At 26.8% G+C, this 11,904-nt stretch overlaps 1 protein-coding gene across 1 annotated transcript; it reads left to right on the forward strand.

Moving 5' to 3' along the window:
• The first annotated feature begins 614 nt into the window (after positions 1-614).
• LOC113870719 (ethylene-responsive transcription factor 1B-like) lies at positions 615-1,328 on the forward strand. Its single transcript, XM_027507142.1, has one exon. It carries the CDS (start codon positions 615-617, stop codon positions 1,326-1,328), a length of 714 nt encoding a protein of 237 aa, XP_027362943.1.
• The last annotated feature ends 10,576 nt before the right edge of the window (positions 1,329-11,904 follow it).

The raw sequence follows: 11,904 nt of genomic DNA on the forward strand, positions 1-11,904 counted from the left end.
TGATATCGTATAATGTACGTAGCAAACCATTTTTAATAAAATAAGACTTAGCTATTGTAATAAAATTTAAAATTATATATATAAAAAGTTATATTAACTCAAAAAATTAAGTTTTTTTGTGCCAATACAAAATATAATTAAAAAACTTATAAATATTAATTCTGTTAATAAGTATTTATTATTATCACATTTAAAGTAAGATTTTATTAACATATCTTTAAAAAAAACTTGTTAAATAATTAAAAAATAGGCTTAAGACGTTAACATTTCCTTAAATATTTAGGCAAGAGGTCCACTCATGAGCAGTACAATATAATAATAAAAGTAGATATCCGATTCTCCGAAGACATCCTCCTTGACCAGTAATTCCAACTTCACCATTATATGATAACTAATTTATTCATTTATTTAATTCAATTGAGTTATCTATAATCTATCAATCTTTTAATGCTCGCTTTCCTTCGTTTCAGTGGGTATATATATAAAGGAGCCAAGCACCCAAATCTGTGTTCAAAGCCAACAAAAGTGGTTATACCAAAGACACACACAAAAGGAAAAAAGAAAGTAGTAAAACCAAAACAGCTGAATTTGGTGTCTGCATTTAGATTGAAGACATGGAGTTCGATTCATCTTTCTTTGAATACCAATACCTCAACACTCCCTTTGTGTCTGGAGAATCATTCTCGTGGGTGGATGACTTCTTTTTCTTGAAAGAAGATAACAACACTACCCTTCCCTTAAACTTAACCAGCAATGACCACTCACAGATCAAGGAATCATCCTCAGAATCCAACTCTTCAGGCTCTTTGGTAAGCACTGAGTCACAAGAAGTGTCTTCAAATTTAACGCATGCCCAAGTCATCAAGGGAACACAAGCATCACCGTCTCCACAAAAGGAGAAAAGACCCTTCAGAGGTGTGAGGAGAAGGCCATGGGGGAAATTCGCCGCAGAAATAAGAGACTCAACAAGAAATGGGGTTCGAGTGTGGATTGGAACCTTTGACACAGCTGAAGCAGCAGCACTAGCTTATGACCAAGCAGCTTTATCCACAAGAGGGTCCATGGCAGTGCTGAACTTTCCTGAGGAAGTGGTGAGAGAATCACTAAAAGACATGGCCAATAAACCATCGGAAGATGATTCCTCTCCTGTGTTAGCACTCAAGAGGAAACACACCATGAGAAGAAAATCCAAGGCAAGTAACAAAAAGACTAAAAGGGGTGAGAAGGAGTTAGATTTGGTTTCCCAAAATGTGCTGGTTTTGGAAGATTTGGGTTCTGAATATCTTGAACAACTTCTTAGCTTGACTTCTTCTGAAGTCTTCTGCTAGCTAGTTATTGTTAGTTCATGGTGTTGAATTTTTGGTTCATTATTACTTTTAACTTTAATTCTTTCATGACTTGGATAAATTTCTTGGCATTCGGAATCCTCGATCACTTTTCATCATCTCTCTTGTCGATTTTCTTCCGTTGTTTTGGGAATGGATTAATGAGAGAGAAGAATAAAGAGTCCAATTGTATAAACAAAAGCCATTAAAAGAAAAAAATTATATATGAACCACTGCAGTTGCAATTAAATGTCCATGTTCTCCTGCAATCGATGGAATCCTTAAATGAGGGAATAAAAAAAATAAATGGTGATAATTGTCACATCTTTACTTTTGGACTGGTCATGTTGAAATTCCTCTTGATTTTTAATCAAATTACATTCCTCATTACAAAAGTTTCATTAATGATATTTACACATTCTTTTTATATCTAATTTTAGCTGCTCTTTATTTTTCTCTCTTGTATCACATCTCTCAAATTTTTCTCTCTCTCTCTCTCTTTCTTACATTCAAGTCATATTCATTGGTGAAGTGTTAAAATATTACCATTTCAAAAAAATTATCATTTATAAACAAATAAAAATAAATATTATGATAATATTTTCTAATATATCTTTTTTATATAATATATATATATATATATATATGTATGTATCATATTATTAACATCAGGTGTTTAATATAAACACTTATATCATTTAATAGATTTTATAAATTATAACATTAATCAATTCAATTATTAAATAATTTTATATTATTTTTATATCATAAATATCAAATTTCATTTAATTTAGATATTGTAAGTATTTTTTTTATTTTTATATAAAATTTTATCAAATTGATCTAGTTATAAAAAATTTTGAATTAATATTTGAATCGATTAATATCACATTATATAAAAGTTATTAAATAATATAAGTCTCTAAATTTAATATAAATACATAAGCATGTATTAATAGTTTATTTTTTGTTAAAAATAATTAAAACTTGATGTTGATTGAAAATTTTGAAGTATAAAAATTGTAAAGTATTTGAGTTTAATTGGTTCTATCAAAAAGTATTCGAGAAAACGACACTGAAAGATAATTGAAAAGGAAACATTAAAATTAATTGAACGGAGTTAACAAAATGAATCATTTCAACTGCACTCTAAAAGTGCTCAAGAAGAAAAATTGAGGAAACAAGAGAATTACTGCATTGAAGAAATTCTTTAAAAAATTTAGCAAAGTCTACTAAAATTTACTTGAAATTTTAAATCAGTCAAAAATTATATAAAAAGATTGAAACGATTCATCAACAAAGATTTGATATTCTATAGAAATAAGACCTGAGAAAAGAGGACCTATAAATTATTATTTCAGAGTTACTATAGAAAGTTGTAAAAAAATATCATTTAAACCTTGTAAATATATAGATATCAAGCGTTCAAGGTAAAAATTAAGTAACTGTCAAGCATGTGTTGCACAAGTAGAAATTGATCATCATAAAATTTGTTTATAAATAAGGAGTTTATACAATTGTTTTAGGGGGTGAGCAGCGATATGTATACAACTTGTACTTAAGGCAATGTAAGTCTAATTAATACTTTAAAAGACAACATTTGTTGATATTCAAGTGTATGTCTAATTTCTCTTCCAATCTCAAATTTCACTTTAATTGTAGTTTCTCTATTTTCAATTCATGAATCTTTCCATGCTCAAATTCTAGCTTTTGTTTTTCAATTTCAACTCTCGGATAAGAAAAGATATGACACAAAACAGATTTATAAAAAGAAGATAAAAGTAAGATATGATTTAATTTTAATTTATATTTAACATACGGTGCAAATAACAAATTAGATATAATATGTTCTTTATTCCTCATATTTTAATGAATTTTTAGTTTTAGTTCTTTTAAATGTTTTTTTATTAGTTTTTTTTATAAATTTTTATTTTTGATTTTAAATATTAATATGATCTCTTGAGATACTAATGTGTCAATTTTTTGTTTGATCACACGACTGTTAAGGACTAAAAATAATTTAAAAAAGTTAAAAAAATTATTTAAAAGATTAAAACAAAAATTTTAATAAAATATAAAGATAAAAACATTTAAATTTATATTTAAATTAAAATTATAGTTAAAGGAACTTAAAATATAATTATCCAAAGAGTTGTAAGGGTGAAAGAGAGAGAAAAATACATTTAAAAGGTTCTCATGCCATTCAAATGGAATCGTGTCAAATCAAAATAACCCTCTTATATATATAAAATCGATTTGCAAGAATTAAAAAAAAAAAAAGTGTTGCAGCGTGGAACTCTAATATGTCCTTTTGACAAAGAATAAAAATAAAATAAAATTAGCTACACTATATATGATATAGGGGTAAGTTTGAAAATGACTTTCTGACTTTGGTCATGTATCATCTTAATTAATCACCTCTAATATTTTTTACATTCATTATCGGTTATTCCACGAATCAAATCCTCAGTCTCACCAAACCTCGATTGAGTCAAATTCAACCATTTTGTGCCACACACCTTTACTTTACACATAGGAATCCTTCCAGAAACATGTCTCCTTTTTAGTTTCCAGCAATCCATTTTTGTTCAAAGCACCATTTTAAGACAGGAAAAAAACTAATATTTTCTAATATAGTAATCATTTTTCAAAAGGAGACTACTGATACAGAATATGATGGTATATCCATTCATAGAACATTTGGTCAAACCAGTGCAAGGGCATGCAGAAGCTAAAAAAAATCATACCTTTGCAATATTTGTATTCATATTGATTCTGAAAAACACTATCATCTAATGATTTTACAGTGAGTTTGATTGAATATTTTAAAGAATAGTTGAAAAGATTTTTAGAAACTGTGAGCTCTTAAAACTTGGTTTATATATTAAATTAGTTTGACTAACCCTTTAAAAAAAGTTTGATTTAATCCAAGTGTGATGTAAGATGGGTTATAGGTTCCTCACGAACAACCAATTAGGTAGGAATAACTTCTATTGATAGTTGGTAAATTTATTAAGTAGGAATCACTTTTAAAATATTAAATAAATAAATAAATATTCCACGAATATTGATTTTCACCTAAGAAATAGTTTTAGAAGATTTTGAATATAAACAAACAAGCACTTATTGCCAAGTTTTTAAATAAATAAACAGTTTTCTTGCATTTTTATAGTACTTGTTGAACGAATAACAAGGAACCTTTTTTTGTATAAAGATTAAGATTATATACTTTTTACATAATAAAATAGTGTAAGAATGATATCATGAAGTGTAAAAATGTTTTTTTTTAATGTACATATTAAGATCTGAGAATTACTGCATTGATTCGTTAGTCCAAGAGACCAAGGATACTACTATATAAAATGCACAGCATAAGAGTGATGAAAATGAGTGTATAAATATCTCAAGAAAAGCCATCTAACCAACACTAGTTTTATCTGTAAAATTGAGAGGAATACCAGCAACAAAACACTCTTTGACTCCCAGCTAAATTTTATTAAAAATTACAAAAATACAAGATAAAAAATAAATTTTAATTTAAAAAATAAAATTTAAATAATTTTTATTAATTTTAATCAATAATTAAGAGTATTTTAAAAAATGTTACTAGTATTTTTAAAAAAATTAATAATGATGTCAATGAAATTTTTTTTATTTTAATTATATTTTTGAAGAGTAATGCTAGTAACATATTCTATATTATTAAATAAAGCTTATTAAAAACTAAAAAAATTGTGTTTTTTTTTTACTTTTTTTATTTTTAAATTAATATTTTTTTAATCTTTAATAAATTTTAACCAATATAGAGATAATGATACTATCATTCCTCGATTCTCGAAACCACGTGTATTATACCTCTCTTTCTTAATACACTGAAAGAAAACGGTGGGAAAAACCTGATTATACAAAATTTGCTTTAGTGTTTTAGATTGTTTATATATACTTTGAAATTGATGAGTTGATAGACGTTACGTTAGTGAATTTTTCCCTGACATAGTCTCCATTGTTTGGTGCTAGGACTGAATGGGCTGGGCTCCGCAAACAAAATAAAACAAACTTTGGAAATTGAAACATGGTTTTTGGTCTTTTAACTAAACCCAGTTGTTGACAAAAACAAATGTAAAACCATGTTGGACCAAAAAGTATAATGAAAGGACATATAGACAAAACTAATTTCCACTGACAAAATCAAAAGATATCTACTTCTGTAGCTTTATCTATTATACTCAAGGTTTTTTGGGCCAAATTTTAGGTTGGTTTATATCAGCTAGGGCTGTCAGACGGGCCGGGCCTATTATTTTGGGCTATCCTGCAAATCACATATTAGGCCCTTTTTTAACTTTACCCGCCTTCTTTGGGTTTAGGGTTTATGTTTGGATATCAAGGGCCAGTGAGCATGAATAGACTTGGCCCGTCATAAGTTTGGCCAATCATATGCAAAATTTTGGAGTAGCTGCAGCTCATTTAGCCCATACCTTCTTCACTCCATTTGGGCTTATCTTCTTTGGATCCCAAGGCTTACTTAACTCTATTAACCATAAGTCTTTATTTTTCCTAGTCCTTATATTTAAAAAAGTAGTGCATTTTTAGCTCCTCATCAGAGATTGAAAAACATAACTTCTGCATTTTTTAGGAACTAAAAATAAAAAAAATTTAATTAAGAATTAAAATAAAAAAATTTATTGACTAAAAATATACTTAATATTTTTATTTTCCGGTAAAACTATGAAAGAAAGACAAAACTAATGCGAGAAAAAAAAAATTTGGTTTATGCACTATCTAGATCTAGCTAATATAAAATACTCTCTTTTATTTTTTTATAAGAATTATTTATTCATTTTAATAAGTCTCTTTACAAATGTTTAAGAGCATTTATATTTTGTACATATTGCCTTTCATTAATAATTTTTTTTAACTTTGTAATAATTAATATAAAAAATACTAACTAGTACTCTTAAGACATTGATTAAAGAATAAAAAATAATTTTTTTATTAAAAATATAAAAAAAATATCTCATAATTTTTAATACTAATATTTGGTTAGCAAAATCCTTGATATAATAGTAGAGTTTAACTTTAACAGTAACTTAAAAATATTATAATTAATTTTTAAAAATTAATTTAATACTAATATTTTAAATATTTCAATAAATTAAAAAGTCACTGATTCACTGTAACTTAATGCATGCCAATGGTCTTCAGTTCAATTCATTACACGAGTAACATGTGTTTAAATGTGCATAACTTTTAAACGTTGCACCGAGTAACTTATATATTTAAAGCTTTCATGCATATTTTTTTAATACAAAATCAAACACAGCATAATATTTACAGTAATTTTGCATCCACAAGACCACATTAATCCAGACTTGTTTCTTGCCTTTGTGCATGGTTGTTGAATGTCTATTCTATGCCTACATTTGAGACGGGTGGCTCATCCAATAACCTACAGATGTAAGGATTATTGGAAACATATTGACATTTACTTAAAACAAATGTCATTTATTAATAATTTTTATTAAACTAACTTTTATTAGTTTTTTTTTTTAATAACATGATATATATTAGTATAACTATAAAAAATTTTACACTCAACTTGAGTTTTTTATTTAACTTAAATCTAATTTTTAGTAAAATAATAAATTATAACCTATTAGATGTAAACTAAATAAAAAACTCAAATTGAGTGTAAGAATTTTTAAATTTACACTAATTGCAAAAATATCTTATACTATATATATTATCAAACAATTTTATTAGTACAAAAGGTTAATATATAATGTTAGCATAGTATTACAACATTTTTGTTGGTAAATAACGAATTATTTATAGTTTTTGCGCTTGTAGGCATGTAGTTCTACTCAAAATTTAAGGAATAGTTGAGCTTGGAAGAGAGAAGCAACATAGAGGTTGGTATTGGAGGGGGTACTGTGCAGAATATAGAGGGTACTGTTTCCTTTGACAACTAAGTGTGAAGTGAACGAACACTGAAAACATCCTCAAAGGATGGCCACCAGTGCGTAACTTTGATTATAATCTTTTCCGCTGTACATGCACTCAACGCAAACAGTCCAAGAGGATAATATGCATTATCTTTTCTGATAAAGCTTGAAAAATCAGTGTTTCATTCCACTTAAACAATGCAGTTTAAGATTTAATCAATTTTTAGAAGATGGTTAGTGTATATCATTTTATATTTACGATGGTCCTCTTTGACCAACATAGGTCGGCGGAATAATTAGTAGTTGTGTTGATTGGAGATTGGTTAACAGTTGTTAAGTATCAAAAAAATTTAGGGGGAATAATTAAACTTCATCTAGGCGATCTTAATTCATATCTTAAAAGGGATTAATCTTTAATTATAGGCTAAAGGTGTTTTCAGTGCGCATAATAATAATAGTAAACATTCTTTTTATACAGTTTCAAATAATTTGAGTATTTGGTATTGAAATAATTTGTTTAGCAATGTAAACAACAGTTACCTTCTGTTGAAATCATAAATATCTATCTATCTATTGTGATATCTGCTAATAATATATAAATGCTTGAAATTATGATTGTGGCTAAAAAACAACGAATAAAGAAAAAAAAAAAAAGGGAGGGGCAAAGTGCAATTAATATAACAAAGAAGGGTTGTGTTCAATTTGGGCAAGTCAAGGCTCTACAAAAAAAATAAAAATTGTATATAAGAACAGCCATCTATTTGAAGATGGATGTAATTGAAGAATTGAATAAATGCAACCCAACGAAACGAAAGTTAATTTGAGGATTTTACTGCATCTACATTTTTTGGGTTTGATTTAAAAGACCAAAGAGACGAGGGATTTAAAGTTCAGATTTTAATTTCATACCCTTTTTTTTATTTGTGAAATTAGATTTCTTTAATTTTCTTTATAATTTTAGTTATGGTAAATTAGGGCTTTAAGAGGGAACCACGATTCTTATGAGAAAATGTGTTATGTTTTATGAAAAATAAGTTATTGGATTAAGTCATTTACTTTTATCATTAGAGTGGTTAAAAGGATTAAAGAAATTTGAAAATTCGAGAAAATTAAAGAATTTTGCGCACGAGAGGTTTGATAAAATGTTATCCCTTAAAATTATGAGATAAATTAAGTTTAAGAGTGTATGATGATTGTAGACACTTCAACCTTTAAAACCATGCCTTCAAATTTCATAAATGAGATCCATGCATTAATTTGAAGATGATGTCTTTTATAGAAAACTCTCTTGCTATAGTTACTGCAAAGTGTGGATACCTGAGTTACGAGATCAGTTTTTTAGTGAAAAAAAATTCTTCTTGTAATCTTATTTATGATAGTATTAAACTAAAAAATTTTAGAATTTATTTTAAATGCTTATAAGAGTTAGGAAAATTATTTTTGTGTAAAACTAGTAAATTTAAAAGAAATAATTTCTACTTTTATTATGTTAAGTTTTAGAAGTTTTAACCATAAAAATTGGTCATGACATGTAAAAATTCATCATAATTACATTGAATCATGAAATTGATTTATCTACTTTCAAGATCATTGAGATAATTTTATTCAAACTTTAGAATTGAGTAAAAATATTATAAATGATAAAAAAAAAATTCTTCAAAAATTTAACACAATAATATTTATTAAAACTTGAATTCAAAATTAAATTAAGTTCAAATAAAATAATTTTATGTCAATTGCTTCATGTTGGATGATATAATGTAATATGTTTAATACATAACTTATGATTTTTAAAATTTTATTTTGAATGCAATATTTAGCAGGTTCTATGTCGTAAGACTTGAATACTAATTACCTATATGTTTATATCTACATGTATATGAGAATGATGGTGCTTAAGTCTTAGTATACTAACTTCTTTATTTGACTTTTTTAGTTACAAGTAAGAATTAAGTGAAAAATAAATAAAATTTGTTAAGGTTGACACAGCTATTAATTAAGATATAAATTAATGTGTCATTTTAACTTTATTTGTAAATATTATATCTAAAAATATTATAAATTTCTAGGGACTTTAATACAAATATTTATTATTATTATTATTCATGAATGATATTTTAAGCTTTAAAAATATTTGATAAATTTTAGAATTCGAGCCATTTCAAATCTGGCCAATCACAATCACCAAATTTAGGGCATGAAATATTCAAATGAAAGTTGAAAACAAATTTTTTTTTTTCTATACAGGAGATCGAGAGGATATAAAAGAGAGCAAATAAACTAATGTAGAGTCGATAATCGCTATTTATTTGCACTTTAATAGCATTTTTTCTGTGGGTACTATGATCCAACAAATTGCTTCCCTTATTTGAGAGAAATCTAACAATTGCATGTTTAGTAAGTTGACAATTGCTAGAAATGAGTTATTTGGTTGTAATGGGAGGGGCCTCATGAGTAAACTAAGCTGGCAATGACAAGCATACAGAATAATGCAGACACAATCAATCAACTAGTGGTGTTTTACTGTTTCTGTTTTCATAAATTAATTCAATGGATTCAAGGGCTTTTCTTTGGCTGAAAATTTGAGATTTCATATACAAAAATGAGTTAGATCCTAGGCCTCCATAAACTACCTGACTTGTGAGTTTGATTTGACACCTGAAAATAGCCAAAAGGTAACAACGAGAGCACTTTCCTCTTCTGAAAGAAAATTCAGTGTATTTGCCATTCTTTTTCAGCTAGCCTACCAACATGGACCTTGCAAACATATGTGGAGTAAACTTCCTTTCCAATATCTAAGTTTCAGTTCCTTTACCATTTGACTTTGAAAAGTTATTATGTTAGTTTTTTACTTGATAAAAAATTATTATTCATTTTCATTTATTTATACTTTTTTTTTCATTTTATATATAAAAGACTAAAATAAATAATGTGTTGCAAAATTAAACAAAAACAAAAAGTTTTATAAAATAAAGAGCTAAAGCAATCAATACGTTTAATTTCAAGAATCACCTCTCTGCCATGCCAAATCACTAGAGGCATGAAGTGAGATTTATTTTATTTTTGAAGTCTAAGAAAGGTATAAATAAGATCTCATGCAAAATATTCAAGTAGTTTACCAATAGTAAAATTCTAGTGGTTTAAATATAGATGAAGAGTTTGCTTGTATTTCAAATATAAAGAAAAGTGCTTGGTGAATATTCTTTGGAATGTTCACATTTTGAAAAAGATAGAAGATGTAAAGATAGAATAAAAAATAATAAATGCAATAAATGATATGATATAATGACAAGAAAGAGATAAATAAATAAATATTAATACTATTTGAGTATTTATAAAAGATTGATTAGAACCAAACTTAACTCCAATTTAAATTTATTTTATCTTATCGTTTGAGAATAAATGGTTCAGACCGTAGTTTTTACCTTGAAAATCTTATAAATTATGTTTTATTGATTAAACAAACAAGCACGAAATGAGTGACTTTTTCTTTGTTCATCAGTTTTGCTTTCAATTATACTTCGCACTAAGCTATAAGGTGATCTCCAACACACCCAAAATTAAGAGCTTAATAGGACAAAACCCACCAACCAGTCCATTATATATGTATATAGTGCGTTGGATATTTTTATAAAAAATAATGGTGAAAGGCTAACTTTCACTGTTGGAGCTCTGATTTGAGGTTAAGGATGAAGATTGAAAAATCCAGCAAGTTCTATCTACTTTAAACCATGGCCCTCAAAAATGGACATAATTGAACTCCGAAGTTGTTTAGGGGATAAAGGAAATGCACATGGACTAACATCATGGCAAGTATATGGAGGAAGAAACTTGTGATTTTTATGCATTACATATGCCTTTTGAATTATACCACTTTCATTAGTGACATTAATCATTCTCTCTTCCAAAACAACACAAGCCCTTGGCAGAAAGTTTTTTATTATCCTGTCAATTTTTTTGGACTAAAATGGGAGACTTTTCTACAACATATGTATAGGAATGTATTTAATGAGATTAATTTTTATTTTAAAAATGCAAAAAATAATTTTATATTACATAATTAATTATATATATAATTAGTCAACATAAAAAAGTAGTAAGTTAGTGATCATACGATAAATTTAAAAAGTTATGTAAATTTTTTTAATCTTTTTCCATTTAAACAAGACTAATTATTTATATTTATTATTCTCATTTTAATAAAAACTAAGTGTTGGGTCAGTTAAATCATGTCTTTTATACATCGATGTATTCCAAACAAACAAGAAAATCTTGTTGGAAATACCATGATGATGATTGCAACATAAAATTATGGATAATTTATACTTGAAAAGGTAGTGCTGATTGAGACATACATTCTAGACAACGTCTTCAAACTGAGCTTAGTATTGTACATTTGTTTTGCCACAGAAAGAGAAGTACACCAACTAACTATTGATGAGGGTTTAGGAAAACCTAGTATACCCAAATTCAGACCTAAAATGATGTCTCTTAAAAGAGGGTTGATCTTGCAAACCATTTACAACCTAAAATGTTGTGATATTTATTTATTTATATTTGTGATATATTTTCTTCATTTTTAATGTAATAAAACTAAAGTTTAAAAAATTGAATAAAAAAGTTACTTAAAAACAATC

Source organism: Abrus precatorius, unplaced genomic scaffold (assembly GCF_003935025.1).
Source record: "Abrus precatorius isolate BTA unplaced genomic scaffold, Abrus_2018 Scaffold7, whole genome shotgun sequence".
Taxonomy (NCBI): Eukaryota; Viridiplantae; Streptophyta; class Magnoliopsida; order Fabales; family Fabaceae; genus Abrus; species Abrus precatorius.